Source organism: Dendrobates tinctorius, unplaced genomic scaffold (assembly GCF_039654945.1).
Source record: "Dendrobates tinctorius isolate UK_male_01 unplaced genomic scaffold, ASM3965494v1 ptg000063l, whole genome shotgun sequence".
NCBI lineage: Eukaryota > Metazoa > Chordata > Amphibia > Anura > Dendrobatidae > Dendrobates > Dendrobates tinctorius.
In genome coordinates, this window is record NW_027361731.1 from 32869642 (window position 1) to 32895701 (window position 26060).

Sequence of the window (26060 nt, forward strand, 5' to 3'; positions counted from 1 at the left end):
AACCTTACTTGCACGGCAGACAGCTGTAGCCTCTCTCGGGGACTCCTCTCTCCTGAGTCCTGGCTCTCTATCCAAGCTCCTGTTGTGCCCTCAAGTCTTAGATGGGAGCAGGGCATTTACAGCCTTCTACTCCTCTGTTGTCTGTTGCAGGACCATTAGTATCCATACCATCGTGGAGACCAGGCTCCAGTTCTTGCGCTCTCGCAGTGAGGGAGCTCTCCTCCCGGAGCTCAACCTCCACTCTCTCCACACGTCTGCACACGTGGACCTCCTCACTCTAATTAACCACTCCTTCCTCTTGGCCCTCAGAGAGCACTCCTCCCTCCAAACCTGGTTCAGAGTTCCCCTTGCTGGCCTGGAGTGGAACGGTGTTGCATGATTAGGTTAACTGCGAGAGAGACCCATCACTGCCTCCAAGCCTGACATTACCCTCCCCTGGAGGAAGGCAAAGCCAGTGTGGCGACCATACTCCTTGGGGCGCCACATTCCCCCCTAGTGCAAGTCAGCACTCCTGGGCTGAACAAAAACATGGAAAACAACATATAAACATTTAAACAGTAAGAGTTGTACAAGATTTCAAAATGAAAAATGTACAAAAACCAAGAGCTCAAAAATGGTCCTATGATGATAAGTCCAGCATCAATGTCCATGGTCCATTCCTGGCAAATGGTGAAATATATACAAGAAAGTTTTTGACCACACACAAGTCCTGTGGTTCACTGTTCATAAAACAAACTTAGCAATTTCCAAGGAAACTCTTACAGGTTACCTGTAGGCACAAAACTTGAAAACAGTTACTTATATACATCATTTCAATATTCACATTTACTTTACTATATACGGTATCTGATGGGTGGTATACCTTGTGTGGCACGGGTAGACCTGCGTAACTCTGGTGTAATGCACTGGATACACTACTGGGGGTTCTAAGTAACACAGGGATGCTAGACCGTCTGTGAACTCTTGGACTCACCATAGGCACAACAGGTTCACCACTGGCAGGGCGAGGATTCTCTGGCTCCACTGCTGGTGTCGCATCTGCTGCCTGATTCTCCTGATCTTCAGGGTTTTCTTGAGTCCCGTCTTCCTGTGCTACCACTTGGGGAAATAACAACACTGGCACCACGATTGCATCATTAACTTTAGTCCAATTCGCAGGGAACTCTCCAAGCACTGTGCTGACCTTTTCTGCCTCTACGGGTTGGATGTTATCTGATTCTTCTGCTCTTTCTTTCAACTGGTCAGGGCATAACTTCAAATTATCACTGGATACCGCTGCTGAGGTCTCTCCTCCATCTTTACTAACAAGGCATACTTTGGTATTATCAAAGTTTGAGGGCAGAATAGTATATGGCTCCGCTTCCCATTGATCATCCAGCTTATGCAGTCTTCTTTTTCTCTTGAGAACTTGTTCTCCCGGCGAAAAAGGAACAGCAGGTGCATTTTGATTGTAAAGTCTCTCCTGCTTCTGTCTTGTCTCGGTCAGACTCTTCTCCACACACTCCTGCACTCTTCTGTACTGCTGCTGCCTCTCCTTGTCCCAGTCAACATCTGGTGACGTTACTTCAGGCGTCAGGACTCCCATGTCCAAATCAATAGGCAGTTTACCCGGTCTTGCTCTCATCAGGTATGCTGGAGTACAGTTGGTAGAGTTCACTGGGATATGGTTGTAGAGGTCTACCAGATCGGGCAACTTTTCTGGCCACAGATTTCTCTCCTCCAAGGGCAATGTCTTCAGTAAATCAATCACTACCTGGTTCATCTTCTCGCACATGCCATTGGTCTGTGGGTGATAAGGTGTTGTCCGGATCTTCTTACATCCTTACAAGTTGCAGAACTCATGGAACACTTCTGCTTCAAAAACCGGACCTTGATCAGTAAGCACTCTCTCAGGATAACCATGTGGTCTGCAAAAGTGCAGTTCGAATGCTCTGCTGCTGTCCTGGCCGTTTGATCCTTGACAGGCACCACCACCAGGAATCTTGAGTAGTGGTCCACAATGGTGAGAGCATAGAGGTACCCTGACCAGCTTGGAACCAGCTTCACATGGTCCAGGGCTACCAACTCTAGTGGCTGTTTGGTGATGATTGGCTGTAGAGGAGCTCTCTGGCTGTCTCGATCCTTTCTGCGCAGGTTACACTGTCCACACTCCCGGCACCACCTCTCAATGGCTTTCCTCATACCAGCCCAGTAGAACCTCTCTCGGAGCAATACTTCCAACTTCTTCCATCTGAAGTGTCCAGCTCCATTGTGGTATGCTTCCAGGACCATTGATGCCTCTCTCTTCGGGACTACCACCAGCCAGACCAGCTCATGAGTGCTGGCATTGATACTCCTCCGACACAGCTTTCCTTCATAAATGAACAGCCGACCTCTCTCCTTCCACAACTGCTGAGTTTCTTCAGGAGCATCCGACTCTGAGCGTGAGTCAGCTTGTGTCAACAGCTCCTTCACCAGGCGGACTGCAGGGTCACTATCTTGCGTTTCTGCCCAGTCATGTTGGGGCAATGGGTTTAGGGTGACTTCCTTCAAGCCAGGCCGCCTGTTTCTCACTCCTTGAGCACGCTGGGCCGCAAGTGGCCGGTGGAAGGGAGGTAGCTTTATCTCTTCAAGAGCCTCAGGGTCTTCTCCTGCCACTGGCAGATTAGGCATTCTGGACAGCGCATCAGCATTGGCATTCTTGTGCCCTGCCCGGTACTTGATGGTAAACTCATAGTTAGCTAACCGAGCCATCCATCACTGCTCCAGTCCACCCAGCTTTGCAGTGTCTAAGTGGGTCAACGGATTGTTGTCCGTGAAGATAGTGAACTTGGCAGAGGCTAGGTAATGGTTGAATCTTTCAGTGACAGCCCAGACTATGGCAAGGAACTCCAGCTTGAAAGAACTGTAGTTGTCAGGGTTCCTCTCCGTGGGACGCAGCTTCCTGCTGGCGTAGGAGATCACTCTCTCTTTTCCATTCTGTACCTGCGACAGTACTGCTCCTAATCCCACGTTGCTGGCATCTGTGTACAGCACAAAGGGTTTGTCATAATCTGGATAGGCCAGAACTTCTTCACCTGTGATAGCCATCTTCAATCTGGTGAAGGACCTCTCCAACTCTTCAGTCCATTCAAATGTGGAATTCTCTGCTTGGCCTTCTTGGACTGCCCCACCAGGAGATTCTACATAGGAGTGGCTATTTCAGTGAAGCCTTTGATGAACCTTCGGTAGTAGCCTGCCAGTCCAAGGAATTGGCGTACCTCATGGAGGTTGTTGGGCTTCGTCCAGTCCCGGATGACTGTGACCTTGTCAGGATCTGGTGCCACACCTTCTGCACTGACCACATGACCGAGGTACTGTACCTTAGGCTTCAGGAGGTGGCATTTGGAAGGCTTCAGCTTCAGGCCAAAATTGGACAAAGCTTCAAACACTTCAGCCAGGTGTTCCAGATGATCTTCTTAGGTCTTGGAGAAAACAATGACATCATCCAGGTACAACAGGACCGTCTCAAAGTTCATGTGTCCCAGGCAGCACTCCATCAGCCATTGAAATGGGGCAGTGCAGAGCCCAAACGGCATATAATTGAACTCACAGAGACCCATTGGAGTTGTAAATGCTGTTTTCTCCTTGTCTGCCTCTGCCACGGGAACCTGCCAATACCCACTGGTGAGATCCAAGGTGGAAAAGTAATTAGCAGTTTTAAGTGCAGCTAATGATTCCTCAATTCTAGGTAATGGGTAGGCATCTTTATGTGTAATGCTGTTAATTTTCCTGTAATCAACACACATTCTCATGGTACCATCCTTTTTCTTTACAAAAACTATTGGAGCGGCCCAAGGGCTACAACTATCCCTGATAACCCCTGCTTCCTTCATCTCTTTCAGCATACCCTTAGCACATTGGTACTGTGTTGGGGGTATAGGTCTGTACCTCTCCTTAATGGGTGGATGGTCTCCAGTGGGGATATGATGTTGTACCCCTTTTGTCTGCCCAAAATCTAGTGGGTGTTTGCTGAATACCCGCTCATACTCTTGTGTCACTCTGTAAACCCCATTTCTCTGGTATGAAGGTGTAGAGTCAGTTCCCACCTGCAGTTGCTGGCACCACTCCTCTAACTGCTTTACAGGGCCATTGTCTTCCACTCGATCAGAGGAGACCAAGGGCTCTGCTGCCTGCAAGGAGTTGTTATTAACAGTGAGCAGCTTAACAACTGTGGCGTACCGAGGTATTGTGGTTTCCTTCTCCCCACAATTCAAAAGGCGTACAGGTACTCTCCCTTTACGTACATCAACCACCCCTCTGGCTGTCAGGACAGTGGGCCTGCTATCAGAATATACTGGCTCTACCAATGCCTGTTAATCCTGCCCTCGGAGACCTATGGCTGCCCGACACCAAACAAACATTTCACATCTGGGGGTATTGCAATGGGGAATGCATCACTCACTCTGATGCTGCCAATCTCTCCACCGGAGAGTTCTACCTGTTGTCTTTGCATCAGGGCTCGGATCTCCTTCTGCAGTACTCGTTGTTCACTGGAACCAGCAGTCTCAGCCACCTGTTGCAACAAGACAATAACCTTGGAAAGACAATTTTCAATTACATTTGTACCAAGAGTCATCATGGGAATACAGTCACGTCGATCAATATCAACAACTATCAGACCTTGAGATTTCAACTCCACCCTCACCACTTTAACAGTAATTTCCTTGCATCCTATCTGCAGCAAAGTCTGACCATTACTGGCAATTGTCAGTTCATCAGTGGGGCCACGGGTGAGTTCAGAATCAGCCCAATACCTCGTGTAAAGAATGTAGGGCATGGTGGTCACCTGGGAGCCAGTGTCCAGCAAAGCTTTCATGGGGATACAATCAATCACAGGAAGGATCGGTCTCCTTCCCACATACTTGGCTCTCCAGTTCCTTGGGCCTGGGGATCCTATTCCTGGGGGTTGGCCCTCTGCCCCAGGGGTTGCTCGTTTAAAGGACAAAATCTTGCAAGATGACCTGCCTTGTAGCAGCGACGACAGATGGGACGCCCGTCCTGGTCATAGCGATCGTTGTTCCTCCTTCGAAGTGGCGGGGCTCTCCTCCTCTGGAGCCACGGGACATCCTCTGGACTGGAAGCAAGCTGGATCTTTTCTTTGGAGGACATCTGTAGGGACTGCACGGTTTTGGTAAGTGCAGCCATCCCTTTGGTCAACTCCTGGACCTGAAGACGCAGCTCTTTAGTTGGATCTTTATCCAGAGTCTGCGGATCAGCCTCCACAGGGATGGAAGGCAAAGATGTTGCATCCTGATGGTAGGTGATCGCTGGGCGCCTAGGGGGTGCTGGACGGCTGTCAGTTGATTCCTGCAGTACCCGAATAGCCCTGTCCTTAAAATCAGCAAAGTCCTGATCAGGGTTTTGCAGGGTTATAATGCGCAACTGTCCTCTGTGGGTACTGGATATGAGTCCTTCAGTTAACTGCTCCTTTAACAGTTTATCTTCCTTTTTCACACTATCAGGATCAACTTGCTTAACTGCTTGCAGCGCCTCCTGCAGGTTGAGCGCATAGTCCCTTATACTGTCCTGCGCCTTCTATTTACAGCCAAAGAACCTCATCTTGATTTTAGCTGCAGACGGGTGTCAAAGGTGCTTCTCAGCTTGGCCAGGATCGTTGCAACAGTCTCTTTGTCAGTGTCCTGCCAGGCTTTCACTTCTCTCTGCGCTGCACCCGTCAGCTGTCCAATCAGGATGTTCACTTTCTGGCTTTCAGACAGAGGGTAGACTTTAAACAAGCTGCACAGTCTCTCTTTAAATTCACTCAGGGTATGGGACTCACCTGAGTACTGCGGTAGCCAGGCCGCTCCCGGTATGTAGGGCATAGACAGCGGCATTATGGAGACCGCTGCGGTGGGTGCTCCTCCTCCTGGCGGTGCTGCGGGGTTGGCAGCGGTGTCCGCCGCTGCATTGTTGCCCGGCGCGGACAGTCTCTCCCCCCTAGTTAACGTTAGCCAGGCCGGGGGGTTGGGAGAGCTCACCGGCGGCCGCTTCACAGGCCCGACGCTCTGGGCTGTGGGCCTCAGCTCCGCCCCTTCTCGCGCGCTGTCCTCTCTTCCCGCGCGGCACTTCACTTCTTCGCGCTGTGTGGCAGGCTCCGCCCACGAAGGCCGCCCCTCTTTCTTCCCGCGCGCGCCAAGCAGCGCGGCAATGGCGGCAGCTGGCGCCAATTTCACACAGTCTATTGCACAAACTCAGTCTATGGCACACAGAACCCGGGGGATACCGGGCTCCGTAATCCTGTTTGTAACGCCAAATTGAGTCGCCCTCCCAGGGCTGTGGGGTACTCGGTACCGGGCCAGTGTCAGGGGGATGTGTCACAGCAGCGGTGACCCGGTCCGTGGCCCTGGGCGCCCAAGTAATGGTGGCTTAATGTAATGATTTATATGAATAGTTCGTGACGCCACCTGTGGTGTTCGGCAAGTGAGATGTCAAGCCGACGCTGCATGCAGATCCACCGGGACTGATGATATGGTACAGCAAAGATGTAAAAGCTCCCCACAGGTGAAGCTATAGTCCCAGGGCAGTGTAGATGTGGTTGGCACGGGGGTGTAGCAGTGCCGGAAGCGTAGGAAGCAGACAAAGACACAGCGGTTGCAGTTTCTGTATCTTTACTTGATAATGCAGTCCAGGGTCCTGATTACAGATGGTATTGGAGCAGGTTAGCCTGGAAGCAGTTCAGAAATCTCTCTCAGCAGAAGGGCTGTGCAGACTCCTTCCTAGCGCCTATTTGGGTGAAGTACTCCCAGTACTGGAGTTCCTCCTGACAGATGTTCTCAAGAACCTTACTTGCACGGCAGACAGCTGTAGCCTCTCTCGGGGACTTCTCTCTCCTGAGTACTGGCTCTCTATCCAAGCTGCTGTTGTGCCCTCAAGTCTTAGATGGGAGCAGGGCATTTACAGCCTCCTACTCCTCTGGTGTCTGTGGCAGGACCGTTAAACGTATCCATACCACCGTGGAGACCAGGCTCCAGTTCTTGCGCTCTCGCAGTGAGGGAGCTCTCCTCCCGGAGCTCAACCTCCACTCTCTCCACACGTCTGCACACGTGGACCTCCTCACTCTAATTAACCACTCCTTCCTCTTGACCCTCAGAGAGCACTCCTCCCTCCAAACCTGGTTCAGAGTTCCCCCTGGTGGCCCGGAGTGGAACTGTGTTGCATGATTAGGTTAACTGTGAGAGAGACCCATCACTGCCTCCAAGCCTGGCATTACCCTGCCCTGGAGGAAGGCAAAGCCAGTATGGCGACCATACTCCTGGGGGCGCACATTCACAGTATATTGTTCCCACAGTACTGTCTTCCCCCCCACTTTCTAATGTTCCCGCAGTACTGCCCCCTACATGCACAAGATGGTTCTATCTACCCCACCGACAACCTCACAGCTAATTAACAAATACTCACTTAAGGGCCTGTCACACTAAGAGATATCGCTAGCAATATCGCTATAACTAGTGACGTTATAGCGATATTGCTAGCGATATCTCTGTGTCTGATACTTACCTACGACCCGCTCCCCCGCTGGTTATCGCTGATCGCGCGAGAACGTTCAGGACTGTTTCTCGTCGTCAGCTTCCTGCGGCGCTTCCTGCTGTGAGGACGAGCGCCGCGTGGAGCCGGGCGGGAGGACGCAGGATCGCCTGGTGTGACAGGTAAGTAGCGACCCCCGTCCCCAGCGATGTCGCTGGTGAGATCTGCCTATGTGGCAGCTCACTAGCGACCACTTAGCGATGTACCAGCAATCCTGACCGCGTCATATCGCTGGTCGGGATCGCTGGTACATCGCTCAGTGTGATAGTACCTTTAGCCTCATTCTTGGTGCAGATACTAATGAACCCAGGATCTATGAGATATTTACCATACAATAGTTGGATAGGCAGGAGTGTATCAGCCATAAAGGTAGCCCACTCGGTTGCTGTGATGCCCATACATTGAGATGACTCGTGGGGTTTGGTATTGGTCACCCTCTCCTTCCCATCATCACAGTTTCAGCGATATCCACACTCCCATGATGGTGACACCATTGAATAGAATAGTGAGTCAGGGAGTCCAAAGCTCCTGATCCACCATTCAGCCTTCACCTGTAAGTCTGAGACTCTGTGCACTGCAGGCACAATGGCGTCACTACATCACACCTGTAGTATGGAGCCTCAGTACTCACACCGCACAGACTGGAGCAGCGCACCTCGGGAACGGGGTTGGGTGAATAGTGTGTGTGTTTTTAATCAGGAATTGTCATGGCTTAAAGGGAAGGTGCCATGTTTTTATATTAATAAGAAATAAAAAATTGTTAAATTCCTTAGTTTTAGAACATATTTCAAGTGCACATTATTTTTATTTTTTTAGTTTTTTTGCAGCCACTGGGCTCTGCTGTTTTGCTTTGCAAGAGTCACTGCACGACACTTAGGGTATGTGCACACATTACCGATTCCTGTGCGGGTTTTTCCGCGTGGAATCTGAAGAATCCGCAGGTAAAATGACCTTCGTTTTACCTGCAGATTAATTGCGGATTTACTGCGGAGTTTCTGCACTTTCACACCTTCGGATTCCTATAATGGAAGAGGTGTAACAACGCTGCGGAATCCGCACAAAGAATTGACATGCTGCGGAAATAAACCACTGTGTTTCCTCGCAGAATTTTCCGCATGTGCACAGCGTTTTTTAATTTGCATTGGACAAAATGGTACAGTACACCGCATGAGAATCTGCTGTGGATCCACACCTTAATCCGCAACGTGTGCACATAGCCTTACCCTCTGCAAATCCGGCTGCCCTGGGCATAGACATCATAAAGGAAAAAATCCGGCACTCCCAAATGCAAAAAATAGAAGTTCTTCTTTATTATTCACAGCTTAGTAATCCACATGATATACATTCAATATATACGTAACGTTTCGGTCACTATTATGGACCTTCTTCAGACATGTGGAGCTGTGAAAATCGCCACGTGCGGGAAACAATGCGCTATAAGTTATGTGCTGCCATATAAAGAAATGCGCTACCGGTGGCTGTACGCCGTTGGGATTATATACCTCTGTTGGGTATATAATCCCAACGGCGTACAGCCACCGGTAGCGCATTTCTTTATATGGCAGCACATAACTTATAGAGCATTGTTTCCCGCACGTGGCGATTTTCACAGCTCCACATGTCTGAAGAAGGTCCATAATAGTGACCGAAACGTTACGTATATATTGAATGTATATCATGTGGATTACTAAGCTGTGAATAATAAAGAAGAACTTCTATTTTTTGCATTTGGGAGTGCCGGATTTTTTCCTTTATGGTATATTGGGACTGGTATCCTGTTCTGAGCACCCCTCATCTGTTTCCGGAGTGACGCGTCTTTTTTATTATACCTTATCTGGGCATAGACATCAGCGATCGGATGTCGACTCTATGTATAACCCTGCAGCCACATTAGCTGTGAGCTGGGCTGCACAATGCACAGCTGTAGCTGTGGCTGGCCGCCATTTTACTGTAGCCCATCGCTTACCCAATGTTTTACCAGTTGAAGCAATTCACTTCCGGTATCACAGATCATCCTGTGGAGCGAGAGAAGAGAAGTGTGGACATCGCGCAGCAGAGGAGCAGAGCTGTCAGCGGTGAAGATCGTGACACAAGACACCAAGAAGCCTGGAGGGAGTGGCCGAAACACTGCAGAGGACAGGAGGGTGGCAGAGAGAGTGTGGGGGAGAGGCTGAGCATGGGCAGGGCAGAGGCTGAGCATGGGAGAGCAAAGGCTGAGCGTGGGGGGGCATAGGCTGAGCGTGGGGGGAGGCAGAGGCTGAGCATGAGAGGAGGCAGAGGCTGAGCATGAGAGGAGGCAGAGGCTGAGCATGGGAGGGGGAAGAGGCTGAGCATGGGAGGGGAGCAGAGGCTGAGCATGGGAGAGCAAAGGCTGAGCGTGGGGGGGCATAGGCTGAGCGTGGGGGAGGCAGAGGCTGAGCGTGGGGGAGGCAGAGGCTGAGCATGGGAGGAGGCAGAGGCTGAGCATGGGAGGGGGAAGAGGCTGAGCATGGGAGGGGGCAGAGGCTGAGCATGGGACCGGGCAGAGGCTGAGCATGGGAGCAGGCAGAGGCTGACAATGGGGGCCGATTCCTGTGCTCTGGGGTGGGGCTGTGGGTGGCGATGGTGGCGGGGCTTTATGTGGTGCTCTGATTACATGACCGACTCTGGACAAATGTTTCTAGAGCCGTAGTAGAAGTTGAAGATGTCGTCCTCATCATGAAGTAGTTACAGTGCCTTGCAAAAGTATTCGGCCCTCTGGAACGTTTCAACCCTTTCCCACATATCATGCTTCAAACATAAAGATACCAAATGTAAATTTTTGGTGAAGAATCAACAAGTGGGACACAATTGTGAAGTTGAACGAAATTTATTGGTTATTTTACATTTTTGTGTAAAGTCAAAAACTGAAAAGTGGAGCATGCAAACCATGATGCTGCCACCACCATGTTTGACAGTGGGGCCGAATACTTTCTCAAGGCACTGTATTTCTCATGTCACGTGTAATGAATATCTCCTGCAGTATTGCTAATGCCGATTCCAGTGTCGGTAAATGAGACGAAAATTAGCGTTATTGAAGATGAGTCTATGAGGAACGTGTTCAGCTGCCGACTCCAAGGAGGAAACTGCTTGTTGTCTGTGGCCTAAATATATAGGTTTTATTAGTAGATGTCAGGGAAGAAAACTAAACCCTGTAAGATAATAAATCTCCTCATATGTTTCCCTTATTCTCTCCAGTAATTGTATTATTACACAGGATTCTTATGATGTTACATCAGTTCATCTTCTCATTCAGGTCTCTACAATATCGGATGCTCTCGGTGAAGATCTGCTACAAAAGAGAATTTTTCTGATTTACCCATCAAGGATGGATATGGACAGAGACAAGATGGCGGAGAGGATATTACACCTCACCCTAGAGATCCTCTTCCATCTCACTGGAGAGGTGAGAGATTCTGATGACGTCACATTACATCATTCTTATCTATGGGAATAACAGATGGACAGAACTGGAGAGGTGAGGACTCTGGAAATGTCTGTAGTGAGATTTATTAATGTGTCTCTCCATAACCAGGATTACACAGTGGTGAAGAAGACCTCTAGTGATCGCTGTCAGGACCCTGTGTCTGAGGGATGGGGAAGACACCTGAGCCCAATCACGGGGCCTCCACCTCACCCCCTGACCCATGAGGACATCAATGACCAGAAGATCCTAGAACTCCTCTACAAGATGATTGAGCTGCTGACTGGAGAGGTGACACTGCTGGGAATGCTGGGACATTACACAGTAACACTATGAAGGGATCGGGGGATGACGGTATCATTGTATGTGTCAGGTTCCTATAAGGTGTCAGGATGTCGCTGTCTATTTCTCTATGGAGGAGTGGGAGTATTTAGAAGGACACAGAGATCTGTACAAGAACGTCATAATGGAGGTTCCCCAGCCCCTCACATCACCAGGTAATAGACAGGACTAAATACACACGGCCTATAATTATCTGTATGTAGAGAATGAATTCAGTCCCTGTATGTGTTTCCTCCAGATCTATCCAGTAAGAGGACAACACCAGAGAGATGTCCCCGTCCTCTTCTTCCACAGGACTGTAACCAAGAAGATCCCAGTGCTCCTCAGGATCATCAGGTAGATGGAGAGGAGGTGTCAGGAGATCTCCCCTATGATGTGTAGACGGCTGTGAAGGTCTTGTGCTCAGTCTTGTTTTATCCACCAGTATTATATGTTTTATACTTGTGTAATGAGAACGGTGGAGGTGGCAGGATTAGAGCTGATCATAGATGGGACTTCTCCATCTGTCGGTGACTCTTACAATATTTGTTTCAGGGTGAAGATCTGACCCATATTAATACTACAGAGACATATGTGAGAGATGATGAGCGGTGTAAAGAGGAGATTCCAACATATGACTACCCAGGTGAGTAGTAACCACTGAATGCAGAGAAGTCACAGATTCCTCTCAGTCACCGGCTGTGGCTGCTTTATCGGTGGTGCAGTCTGGCCGTATTACCATGATCACCATTTTGCCTCTAGACCACAACATTCTCCTCCACCCAAAACTTTTCAAATGACTTTGGGCATTGAAAGCCCTTTTCTATAGAACTTACCACCAATTACATTGTTTTTGATCCTAAGAAATTCAGATTACTGCACAATCTCTCCTGAAATGAGGAGCAATATTATTTTCTCCAATCTTCTGCTCAGGATTTATAGTAGCTCCAATGATCCACCATAAATGTGTGCAACTCTGGTTTACTGTTGTTTGATCTTTATTTGTAGTTTTCAGGACTGCTTCACCTATTTTGTTCGCAAGAAACAAAATGCAGAGAAGGCTCACCACTCAACTGGCATTGGAACTGAGCAACACCAACCCTTGTGACTCAGATGGAGAAGACATAGTCCTTCAACCGGATTCAGACTCTGAGCTGTCTTCAGGTTAGATTTTTCAAATTACCTATTTTTATTTCCTGACTATCTTTTTTTTTTATTTAGAACTAAAACAAAATGTTAATTTGAAATTATTTATCTTGCAGATGAGGAGACTTCTCCTCTACCAAAAAAGAGAGCTCGGTTGGCGAGTGAGCCGACAGAGACCGCAAAAGATGGCACAGTGTGGCATGAAGTACAAGTGGGGAAACGTCTCCGTTTCACCCCAATAGAACCATACCCTACAGATGGAGAGCCAAGTGCTAAGGCCAGACAAAGTGTCCGGAGTCGCCTTCAGAGCTTCCTCTGTTTTATCACTCTTGACATGCTTCATAGCATTCAAGAATGGACTACTCAACATGCACGTCACACGGAGCAGGTGGACTGGTTCATGGGTCTCCCGGAACTAATGGCATTTATTTCAGTCATTATCTTGCGGGGGGTGACCAAGGTTCCATCACTACGTGACAGCTGGTCAGCAAACCTGGCAAACCCAAGGATCATTGCAACTATGGCCCGAAACCGCTTCCAAGACATCATGCAACACCTACGCTTTGATGACCTGTTCACACGCAGTGAGCGAACGGAGACCGATAAGTTTGCTGCAATCTCTGATGTGTGGAGATCGTTTGTCACCAACTGCATCTCATCCTACAACCCTGGTCGACACATCACTATTGATGAACAGCTTTTCCCGTCAAAGATTCACTGCTGTTTTCTGCAATACATTGCAACAAAACCAGACAAGTTTGGCATCAAGTTTTGGGTGGCTTGTGACTTGAAATCAAAGTACATCTGTAATGTCCTCCCATATCTTGGCAAGGACCCCAGTCGTCCCAGCGGGGGGAGACTGTCCGAAACTGTAGTGATGAGGCTGATGGAACCATTCATGGACAAGGGCAGAACTGTAACCACGGCCAATTTCTTTACATCATTGTCACTTGCACAACGACTGCTTAGCCGGAAAACCACTATCCTCGGCACAGTCAACAAGAGTCGCCGGGAAATTCCTCAATCTGCTAGACAGATGGACCGCACTGAATTCACCACTCAGGTGTTTTCAACCACTGGTGCCACACTGACAGTGTATGCACCCAAACGAAAGAAGGCCGTCTACATTCTCAGCAGCATGCACAGCGTGGTTGAGACTGAGGATACCAACAAAAGGAAGCCAAACACGGTCACACAATACAACCACACAAAGTGCGGTGTGGATGTAATGGACCAAATGGTGCGGGAGTACAGCGTGCGTGCAGGAACACGGAGATGGCCAGTCGCCGTGTTCTACAACATGATTGACATGGCAGCACTGAATGCGCATGTTCTTTATCAGGCATGCACTGGGGTGCAGGAGAGACGGGTGGACTTCCTGGTTGAGCTTGCAAAAGAGTTAGGTGGCTCTCATGTGAGTGAAAAGAAGGCACACAAGGAGAAACTCCTTCGGCAACAACCTTCCACACCCTGCCCTGGCAAAAGGGCGAAGTGTCAGGTCAACCATCGATGCACGAACAATTGTGCAACTGAGAGATGTGTTGACTGCTACAAATACACGTGTGGCAAATGTACCAGGGACATACCCAGGCAGTGCCAGGTATGTTCCGACAGTGCAGACAGACTGCTCGGTGAGTGCTGAAATGCTAGTCACACAAGAAGGACATGCCACTCACACATGCAGCCCCCACTGCAGCCTATTGTAAATATATGTGGAATTGTTTTATTCCTTGTATTTTTTTTTATTTTTATATCAAAAATAAAAAGCATGGAGACAAATAACAGTTGTTCTTTTGTAATTTTTTTCACACTGACATTTCAGTCCTCTTGACTTAGACACAAATGCTTCTGGTGATTACTCGCAGCTCTACCTTGCTCTAAAATTTCTAATTCTCTATTTAAAATATATAAAAAATGATTCATTGTTTCAGTGCTTTTTTGCTCAAATAAAACTAAACTAAATACAATATGTATAGTCTTTATATTATCAAATACAATAAACTGAATAGAACTAACTAGAAACTAAAAGGCTAAACTCAATGGAAAACAACAACCTCCTGTGGTGCGACAGTAGTAGCCTTAATTACAGAACAAAAGACAGTGATTATAGGATGTTAGATAAAACCCTTCAGGTCATTCGACCCGTCTCGGGGTTCCAAAGGTAGAAATGTTAAATGACCCCTCTCTGGGACTTCTAGTATTAATGAGATTCTCGTCCTCTGGGGCTGTGGGCGGGGCTTTATGTGGTGCTCTGATTACATATTCCTCTGTATTGGCTTATGACAGGTCGCTGACCCCTCACTGACCTGACCCCCATTATTACATAATGCATATAATAGTGGTGACATTTTTGTTGATAATGCCTATAATATTGTGGCTACTGGGAGGCTTAGAAGAAAAAATTACATCCAGCAAAATGTCAATACATTACACTGGGCTTGGACCATGGTGTTACCTGCTATTCTATGGTGTTAGATGGCAAGAAGAATAGTCAGGTAGCTGGGTCAGAATCAGAAGATACAAGAGTAGTCAGTAAATGGGCCACGGTCACAGTAGGAAACAAATACACAAGCCGCAAGCTGAGCTCAGAGGACTGAACCAGAGGAGAACAGCGCTGTATCTGGCAGATTCCGGCCATGTGCTTTGTGCTTTAGTAGGGTGTGGTACTTTCCAATTGGCTGAAGTGGGGAGCAGATTACTCCAGCTGGACAGCAGGAACAGATCCCAGATGAGATTGGACACACCATATGCAGAAGCCCTAATATAACTAAATGACAGAAAACCAGAACAGTCGAAATCCCCATAAAGTGATTCCATTTTATAAATTAATTCACTGAGGGTTATAATCTATACACACGTGGTCAAAATTGTTGGTACCCCTCGTTTAATGACAGAAAATCCCACAATGGACACAGAAATAACTTGAATCTGCCAAAAGTAATAATAAATAAAAAATCTATGAAATTGAACAATTGAAAGTCAGACATTGCTTTTCAGCCATGCTTCCACAGAAGGTTTTAAAAAATAAAACACATGAAATAGGCCTGGACAGAAATGATGGAACCTCTGAAAATGTGATAAAGGGGACATGTGAAATCGCGGTGTGTCCACTAATTATCACAGGTGTCTACAATCCTGGAATCAGCGAGTGGCCTGTATAGAGGCTTCAGATACTCACTGTGCTGTTTGATGACATGGTGTGTATCACTCTCAACATGGACCAGAGGAAGCGAAGGAAAGAGTTGTCTCAGGAGATTAGAAAGAAAATTATAGACAAACATGTTCCAGGTAAAAGTTATAAGACCATCTCCAAGCAGCTTGTTGTTTCTGTGTCTACAGTTGCACACATTATGCAGAAGTGTAAGCTCCATGGGACTGTAGCTGACCTCCCTGGACGTGGCCGCAGGAGGAAAACTGATGACAAATCAAAGAGATGGATAATATGAATGGTAACAAAAGAGCTCAGAATAACTTCTAAACAGATTATAGGTGAACTTCAAGCTCAAGGAACATCAGTGACGGATAGCATATTCGTTGTGGCGTGAGCCAAAGTGGACTTCATGGGAGACGCCTAAAGAGGAAACCATTGTTGAATAAAAATCATAAAAACAGACTAGAATTTGCCAAACTACATGTTGACAAGCCACAAAGCTGCTGGGAGAATGTCCTATGTGCAGAAGAGACAAAAATGGTACTTTGTGGGAAGGCACATCAGCTCTATATTCACAGACAAAAATGAAGCATATCAAGAAAAGAACACTGTCCCTACTGTGAAATATGTAGGAGGCTCTGTTATGTTCTGGGGCTGCTTTGCAGCATCTGGCACAGGGTGCAAGAATCTGTGCAGGGTACTATCACGTCCGCCATGTCTGTTTTGCCTCATGAACTCCTGGAGCGGTGTGCACGCGCAACTCGTGTCTGCTGAGCTGCAGGATGCCTGCATTTCTGCTTTGCCTTCTGTGATCGTCTCGTCATGTCTAGAATCCCTGATCATGTGACGTTTCCTAGGATCCTGCACTGTCTGGTTCTGCAATCATCTCGTCATGTCTGAAACCTTGATCATGTGATGTTTCCTAAGATCCTGCACTGTCTGGTTGGTTCTGCAATCATCTCGCCATGTCTGAAACCTTGATCATGTGACGTTTCCTAAGATCCTGCACTGTCTGGTTCTGCAATCATCTCGTCATGTCTGAAACCTTGATCATGTGACGTTTCCTAAGATCCTGCACTGTCTGGTTCTGCAATCATCTCGTCATGTCTGTAACCCTGATCATGTGACTGCACTCTGTGATCCTGGAGCATCTGAACTGGAAGTTCTCCCCTGGTCCTGACCCGGAAGAGGAGGTGCTATGCCCTATATTAGACCACCCCTTCCTATGCTCAGGGCCTGATTATTGTGTTGCTTCCCTGCATGGCTCTGGGTTTGTGGGGTTGCTCCCTCTATTCTGTGCCTGCATGGCTCCTAGCACGCAGCCCTTCCTTGTATCCTGGCGTGGCTCCTAGCACGCACCCTGCCTTGAACCCTGGTGTGGCTCCTAGCACGCACCCTGCCCTGAACCTGGCGTGGCTCCTAGCACGAAGGTTCCTTTGCCCACCTCCTGTGCCTTAGTCGTGCCTCGTGCTGGCGTTACAGCCGTGTGCATTGGCCAGTGAGGTGTGCGTCCCACGTGGCTCCTAGCACGCGTCCTGCCCTGAACTCTGGCGTGGCTCCTAGCATGCAGCTTGCCTTGAACCCTGACTCTGGCATGTCTCTTTGCACGCGCAGGACTCTGTCTTGTACCTTGTGCTTTGGCGTGTCTCTACACACGCACTCTGTCTTGTACCTTGTGCTTTGGCGTGTCTCTACACACGCACCCTGTCTCGTTTTTTGAATCCTGGCGTGTCCCCTACACACGCACCTAGGCTTGAACCCTGGCATGTCCACTACACACGCACCTTGCCTTGCACCTAGCCTTGAACCCTGGCGTGTCCCCTACACACGGACCTAGCCTTGGACCTTGGCGTGTTCTCTAACACGCACCATGCCTGGATATCTGTCGTGCCTCCTTGCCTGAACCCTGGTTTGCCTGCCGGATGCCCGGAACCTGCCGATCACTGCCAGAGATCGTAAGCTGGATGACTGCGGCCTGATGTCCGGAGCTGATGTCCGCAGCCTGATGCCTTGATCATGTCGATCGTCGCCAGCAGTCCGGAGTCCGATGCCATTGTGCCTTTACCTGTACCTAGGCGTGCCACCTGGCACGTACTATGCTATGGACCTTGGCGTGCCCATGCGCGCACCTTGCACGTTTTGCTTGTTTTCACGTTTGCACTGAATGTAATCCTGAAGATCTTAATGAAGATACCTTGCACTTATGTTTTGTCTTGTCTTGCTTCCTGCTCGTCCTTGTCGTCAGACACTCATCTAGTGTCCCCTGAGCCGGCCATCTGGTCCCAGCAGTCGTGGTGGCTCACCCCCTTGGTCTTGCCCCTGACACTCCCTGTATAGGGGGTGGATTCTCACAAGGTCAGCTCGCCCTCGGTGGGTGGGTGCCACGACCCAGAGGGTCCACTCAAAAAATGGGCTCAGCAGGAGCTGAGTCCATCACAGGTACAATGAAATCTCAAGACTATCAAGGGATTCTAGAGAGAAATATACTGCCAAGTGTCAGAAAGCTTGTTCTAAGTCACAGTTCATGGGTCTTGCAACAGGATAATCAACCAAAATACACAGCTAAAAACACCCAAGAATGGCTAAGAGGAAAACATTGGACTATTCTGAAGTAGCTTTCTATGAGCCCTGACCTAAATCCTATTGAGCATCTTTGGAAAGAGCTGAAACATGCTGTCTGGAAAAGAAAAGCTTCAAACACGAGACAACTGGAGCAGATTGTTCTTGAGGAGTAGGCCAAAATACCTGTCAAGAGGTGCAGAAGCCTCATTGACAGTTACAGGAATAGTTTTCCTTTAGACATAATTTTTTTACTTTCGCAAGGGTAACAGGAGAAAATGGACTATAAATTTTGTTTTGAAATTTTTCTAAGCATGCCGATATCCCATCTGTGGGGGAAATCTACTGTTTGGGCACACAGCAGGGCTCGGAAGGGAAGGCGCATCATTTGACTTTTTGAATGTAAAATATGCTGGAATAATTTACACTTGCCATGTCGCGTTTGGAGAGCCCCTGATGTGCCTAAACAGTGGAAACCACAAACAATTGACACCATTATCCAGATGTGCATTGAGAACCTTGAACCCACAGGTGCTTCACAGAAGTTTATAACGTAGAGCCATGGAAATAAAAAAAGGAAAAAAGGCAACTGTTTGGTGGATTCATAACTGGCTTAGTGATCGGACCCAAGAGTGGTCGTAAGTGGCTGCACATCCAGTTGGAAGAATGTCTCAAGTGGGGTACCACAGGGCACTGTCTTGGGCCCTGTATTGTTCAACATCTTTATCAATGATTTAGATGAAGGAATTGAGGGTAAACTGATTAAATTTGCTGATGACACAAAGCTAGGAGGGATAGCTAATACTAGAGAAGAGAGACAGGATTCAAAAAGCTATAAATAAACTGGATCAGTGGGCAGCAACTAACAATGGTTTTTAACAGGGAAGAATGCAAAGTACTACATCTGGGCAATAAAAATGAAAAAAGCATATACAGAATGGGAGGAATAGGGCTAAGCAACAGCACATGTGAAAAAGATTTGGGTATACTAATAGATCACAGACTGAATATGAGTCAACAGTGTGATGCAGCAGCAAAAAAGGCAAATGCAATTCTAGGATGTATTAACAGAAGCATACAGTCTAGATCACATGAAGTCATTATTGCCCTCTACTCCTCTTTGGCCATACCTCATCTGGAATACTGTGTCCAGTTTTGGGTGCCACATTTTAAAAAAGACATCAACAAACTGGAGCATGTTCAGAAAACAGAGACCAGAATGGTGACCAGTCTGCAAACCCTGTCTTATGAGGAAAGGTTGCAGGATTTGGCAATGTTTAGCTTGCAGAAGAGAAGACTGAGAGGAGACTTAATAGCTGTCTACAAATATCTCAAGGGCTGTCACATTGTAGAAGGATCATCTTTATTCTCATTTGCACAAGGAAAGACTAGAAGCAATGGGATGAAACTGAATGGGAGGAGACACAGATTAGATATTAGAAAAAACTTTTTGACAGTTAAAGTGATTAATGAGTGGAACAGGCTGCCACAAGAGGTGGTGAGTTCTTCAATAAAAGTCTTCAAACATAGGCTGGACAGACATCTGTCTGGGATGATTTAGCGAATCCTGATTTGAGCAGGGGGTTGGACCAGATGGCCCAGGAGGTCCCTTCCAACTCTACGATTCTATTCTATGATTCGAAGTCAGCAACATTTTTCCCAAATCTTTTTAGCTCCATATTTTGCATTTTCATAAGTGTAACAGGAAAAATTTCTCCATGTAATTTGTTGTGCATTTTCTCCTGAGCATGTAGAAGGGCCCCATATGTGGGAGAATACTACTGTTTGGACACATGGCAGGGCTCGGAAGGGAAGGAGCGACATTTGACTTTTGGAATGCAAAATTGGCAGGAATCGATACCGGACTCCATGTTGCATTTGAATAGACCCTGATGTGCCTAAACAGTGGAAACCCCCAAAAAGTGACCACATTTTGGAAACTAGACCCCTTAGGGAACTTATATACATGTGTATTTAGCACCTTGAACCCACAGGTGCTTCACTGAAGTTTTTAATGTAGAGCCGTGGAAATAAAAAATACAATTTTTCACAAATAAATCTTTTTAGCTCCATAATTTGCATTTTCATAAGGGTAACAGGAGAAATTTCTACATACAATTGTTGTGCAATTTCGCCTGAGAACGCCGATACCCGATATGTGGGAAAATACTGTTTGGACGCATGGCAGAGCTTGGAAGGGAAGGAGCGCCATATTGGAGAGCAGATTTTGCTGGAATTGTTTGACTGACATGTTACATTGTCAGAGAAAATGATGTGTCTAAACAGTAGAAACCCCCAACAAGTGACCCCATTTTGAAAATGAAACCCCCACAAGGAACTTATCTAGATGTGTGGTGGACACTTTGAACCCCCAACTTCACAGAAGTTAATTACATAAAGCCGTGAAAATAAAAGATCATTTTTTCCACAAAAAAATGAACTTTTCACCCTCAATTTTGGACCCCAAAAATTGTTTTGTAATTTGTCCTGAGCACGTCGATACCCCATATGTGGGGATAAACCATTGTTTGGGCGCATGGCAGAGTTCGGGAGGGAAGGAGCGCCATTTTGGAAAGCAGATTTTGCTGGAATTGTTTGTGGGTGACATGTCACATTGTCAGAGCCCCTGAAGGGCCAGAACAGCATAAGCCCCCAAATGTGACTGCGTTTTACCAAATACTTCCCTGAATGAATTCTTCTAGTGGTGCAGTGAGCATACTGACACCACAGCTGTTCCATAGAAAATTATACCATTGGCCAGTGAAGAAAAAATAATTAAATTTTTACCACTAAAATGTTGTTTTAACCCCAGATTTTACATTGGAAAATAGGTAGATAGGTAAATGGTCATCATAGGTAAATCTATGGGTGTACATAGATGAATTTGCAAGGCCTGTCATTTCCAATTCCCAGAGCGGTGTCATTTCCAAAATAGGGTCACTTCAGGAGAGATTCTGCTGTAATGGCACTTTGGAGAGCCGCTAAGTGCCAGAACAACAGAATCCCCCCTGAAGTGACTCCATTTTGGAAATGACACCCCTCTGATAATTCATCTATCGATATAGTGACCATTTTCACTACAAAGATGATTTCCAGAAACTCTTTAGTGGAAATATTTGAGCAAAAACTGTAAAAATGTCATTGTAGTGCCCAATATATTGTGCCCAGCTTGTGACTCTGAAGACCTCCCCCCACCTTCCCTCGGAAATTGTTAAGTCAGCTCTACTCAAATGTGTCTGTCACTAAATAATCCAAATGCTTGAATGTCAAAACAGTTCAAAAACGCGGTTCTGTGTGGAAGATTGTAAAGCCGTCATGGAGGCATAAGGCTGGCAGTGATGGGCATTGTGGGTAATAATAGCGGGTATCATGCCTCATTCCTCTCTTGGAACATACACGACATCTTCTCTGGGGGTTCTTTCTTGTTTCAGTTACTGGGATGAGTGCAATAAAATGTCGCTCAGTGAGTCTTCTAACATCTTCAGATTCTAAAAGATTGACGGGGACAAAATTTTCAAAAACAAGATTTTCAGTGACCTTTTCCTGATAATCAAGGAAAGTATCTGCATTTCCGGCTTTTTTGTATAACACAAAAGAATTATATGTGGCCACCTGAAACAAATACATGATTAACTTCTTATACCAGATATATGAGTTTCTTGATACCTGGTATGGCTGTAGAACCTGATCTGCAAGGTCCACACCCCCATATATTTGCTGTAGTCAATGACAGACACAGGTTTTGGAGTAGTGGATCCCTGTTGGTCTGCAGTGGCCCTTGTGGCATCTGTGTGGATCGAGCTCAGGATAAAAATATCTTTTTTATCCTTATTCTTAAAAGGAATCTGTCACCCTTTTTAGCCCCTATGAGCTGCCGGCATAGACATCGGGGGCTTATCTACAGCATTCTGTAATGCATTCTGTAATGCTGTAGATAAGCCCCCGATGTAACCTGAAAGAGAAGAAAAACACGTTATATTATACTCACCGAGGTGGGCGGTCCGGTCCGATGGGTGTCGCCATCCCATCCGGTGCCTCCCTTCATACGATGACGTCCTCTTCTCCCGTCCTGTAATGGCTCCAGCTCCGGCGCACTGCTCTGCCCTGTTGAGGGCAGAGCAGAGTCCTGCTGTGCGCAGGCGTCGGGAGAGGTCTGGCGCCTGCACACTGCAGAATTCTGCTCTGCCCTCAACAGGGCAGAGCAATGTGCCGGAGCCGTTACAGGACGGGAGAAGAGGACGTCATCATATGAAGAAGGGAGGCACTGGACGGGACGGCGACACCCATCGGACCGGACCGCCCACCTCGGTGAGTATAATATAACGTGTTTTTCTTCTCTTTCAGGTTACATCGGGGGCTTATCCTACAGCATTACAGAATGCATTACAGAATGCTGTAGATAAGCCCCCGATGTCTATGCCGGCAGCCAATAGGGGCTAAAAAGGGTGACAGATTCCCTTTAAGGTCAAATAGCTCTCCATTGTGTAAAGCACCTGACTGCCTCTTTCGGAAATTTTCTTTGACCAATGATTGTGGAAACTCCTGACAGTTTTTGCGAATGGTCCCACAAGCCCCTATGTTATGTTCAACCAGACTTTTAAATAGGGGTATGCTGGTGCAGTAGTTGTCAACATACAGATTGTAGCCTTTTTGTAAAAATGGAGTTATCAGCTCCCAAACGATTTTTCCAGATGTCCCCAGGTAAGTAGGGCGTCCTGGTGGGTTTAGTTGGCTGTCTTTCCCCTCATAAATGTGAAAAGCTTTAATAACGGGTCCTAGGAAGAATGGCAGAAAACATAGGGGTGGCTTGAACAGGGCGGTTGGACCAATAGGACAGAATGCTCGTTTTTTAACAAGCCCAATAGTGAATGTAAGTCCTAAAAATGTTTTCATTTCTAGGACATTAGTTGGTGTCCATAAATTTGACCTAGCATAATAGGATCGTGGATTCTGGCTGATGAATTGGGACACAAATAAATTTGTAGGACAATATGCTCTAGCAAGCTATCTGTCATAAATTAAAAAAAATAATTGGTCCAAAATTTTCCACCTCCACATTTATACCAGGAATGGCTTTAAAATTAAGGATGAATGGAGTAGCCGAATCCGAAGCCTCCCATCTGGGAAATGCTACATCAAGAGGCAAAACCCCTTGGACATTGTTGTGCGCCAATTCACGAGCACTAGGGACAGCGCTAGTACTGGGCATTGTTCCCTGAGTTGGAGACATTTCTCCAGAAGCGCTATTTGTCCTTCTTGTACTGGTCCTTGTGTGTGAGGATGGACCAGAATCACTGCTCATTTCTGAGCTATCACTGTCGCTGCTACCAAAGCACCTCGAAATCCACATCGCCATCTGACACTGCACTTTCTTCACTGTCAGAACATAAAAGTGCATAAGCCTCCTCTGCACTATAATACTGAAGGGCCATTTTATTTGTTTTTTTTTTTCCCTGGAAATAGAAAACACTGATGTGACCAAATTATTGGGAAGGCAATTCAGAAAAGCCTAATTCTTTAGCCTAACCCTAACTTTAGCCCCAACACTAACACTAACTATAGCACTAACCCTAACCTGCCTTATCTGTTTTTCCACTGACAGATGATGGACCTGAGTGGGGACTTGTTTTTTGTGAGATGAGAATTGGTATTATTTTCACCTACATAACATTGATTGGTTTCTTTTTATTCGATATTTGGGAGGCAGAATTAACAAACAGTTGAACACCGCACACTACTGGCTCATCCAACAGAGTTTTCTATTAGACTGTGAACTGTCATTGTCTTGGTAAATAATTAAAGTTTTTTACATAGCTTGCCATTTTTATGTACAGTTTAAGTAGAAATGTTCAAAAATATAAAACTCAAGGATATTTTATTAAAAAAATTGTTTTTTTATCTTAGATCACTGTACCAGGACATCAGAGGGACGGCTGACATCTTCAATTTTTAAATCTGATGATCTTGAGATCCTACAAGATACAACTGAAGTGATTGCTGTTACTCCAGATATACCATCATCCCTTCACAGCAAAGATCTGTCATCTGATCCTATGAAACAGGTCCCATCTTCTGATTCATTACTGACTACTATGGAAAATCAAAGTCACAAAAGAGGCTATAAAAAACACACTGCTCCTAAAGCAAAGAAGTCATATTCATGTTCAGAATGTGGGAAATGTTTTAACAAGAAATTTCATTTTGTTACACACCAGAGAACGCACACAGGGGAGAAGCCTTTTTCCTGTTCAGAATGTGGGAAATGTTTTAACATTAAATCAGTTTGTGTTAATCACCAGAGAATCCACACAGCAGAGAAGCTATATTCATGTTCAGAATGTGGGAAATGTTTTAACTGGAAATCAGATTTGGTTAATCACCATAGAACTCACACAGGGGAGAAGCCTTTTTCATGTTCAGAATGTGGGAAATGTTTTAACATTAAATCAGTTTGTGTTAAGCACCAGAGAATCCACACAGGAAAGAAGCCTTTTTCATGTTCAGAATGTGGGAAATGTTTTAACAATAAGTCAGATTGTGTTATTCACCAGAGAATCCACACAGGGGAGAAGCCTTTTACATGTTCAGAATGTGGGAAATGTTTTAAGAGTAAATCAGATTGTGTTAAGCACCAGAGAACTCACACAGAAGAGAAGCTATATTCATGTTCAGAATGTGGGAAATGTTTTAAATGTAAAGTAAGTCTTGATAGGCATCAAAGAACCCACACAGGGGAGAAGCCTTTTTCCTGTTCAGAATGTGGAAAATGTTTTAACAATAAATCAGCTTGTGTTAATCACCAGAGAATCCACACAGGGGAGAAGCCTTTTTCATGTTCAGAATGTGGGAAATGTTTTAACAATAAATCAGATTGTGTTAAGCACCATAGAACTCACACAGAGGAGAAGCCTTTTTCCTGTTCAGAATGTGGAAAATGTTTCAACCATAAAGGGAATCTTGTTAGACATCAGAGCAGTCACACAGGGGAGAAGCCATTTTCATTTTCTTAATGTGGGAAATATTTTGGAAATCAACTGTTAATAAACATCAGAGATGTTACATAGGGGAGAAGACTTTTTTTATGTTCATAATGTTGGAATAGTTTTACCCAAAATAAAATCTTCTTAAATGGGTTGTCTCTTGTCATTCCTCATGTTTGCTGACAAAAGGATTAAACTAAACTTTATTAATTCCAAATGTAAAACTATGCACAAACAAGAAGTATTCAGCTCACTCCTCTTCACTCCTGATCACACCTCCGACGCACGGAAACACCCTGACCCGGGTGTATAGTGCATGCACAACATAAAGAAGGATTTTTCCAGCGTCTCCAGGAGATAAAATAATAATTGCTTTATTGAGAATATAAAATCTTCATACCATCAGGTAAAAACGACATAAAGAGGCGTATGGAGGGGAGCAATTTCCTACGCGTTTCACCCTGAAAGGGCTTAATCATGGAATGCGTAAGAAAGGTCTCCAAGCAAATATTTAAACATTCGTTTAGCATCCTTTGCACAGTTGATTTAAATTTGTTTTGTTTTTGTTTTTTTTTTGTTTTTTCATGCTAAACGAATGGGTGTGTTTTTCATCTAATTGGTCCACCTGTTTTCTTGATGTGTTTAAATATTTGCTTGGAGACCTTTCTTACGCATTCCATGATTAAGCCCTTTCAGGGTGAAACGCATAGGAAATTGCTCCCCTCCATACGCCTCTTTATGTCGTTTTTACCTGATGGTATGAAGATTTTATATTCTCAAAGGAATTATTATTTTATCTCCTGGAGATGCTGGAAAAATCCTTTATGTTGTAAATGTAAAAGTATAACCATAATTCACCCCCTGAAGGTTAGTCAGTAGGTGACTAAGAGAAAAAACATGTACCCCACATCTCAAT

At 46.2% G+C, this 26060-nt stretch overlaps 1 protein-coding gene across 1 annotated transcript in view; it reads left to right on the forward strand.

The window, feature by feature from the left end:
* Positions 1 to 25297, forward strand: part of LOC141094112 (uncharacterized) — a 47426-nt gene extending 22129 nt beyond the window's left edge. The window contains exons 2-8 of the mRNA XM_073579845.1: positions 10820 to 10969; positions 11099 to 11278; positions 11361 to 11484; positions 11568 to 11665; positions 11864 to 11954; positions 12317 to 12472; positions 24069 to 25297. Coding sequence (XP_073435946.1) covers positions 10820 to 10969; positions 11099 to 11278; positions 11361 to 11484; positions 11568 to 11665; positions 11864 to 11954; positions 12317 to 12472; positions 24069 to 25174 — 1905 coding nt within the window. The 3' untranslated portion in view covers positions 25175 to 25297. The remainder of the gene's footprint in view (positions 1 to 10819; positions 10970 to 11098; positions 11279 to 11360; positions 11485 to 11567; positions 11666 to 11863; positions 11955 to 12316; positions 12473 to 24068) is intronic.
* The last annotated feature ends 763 nt before the right edge of the window (positions 25298 to 26060 follow it).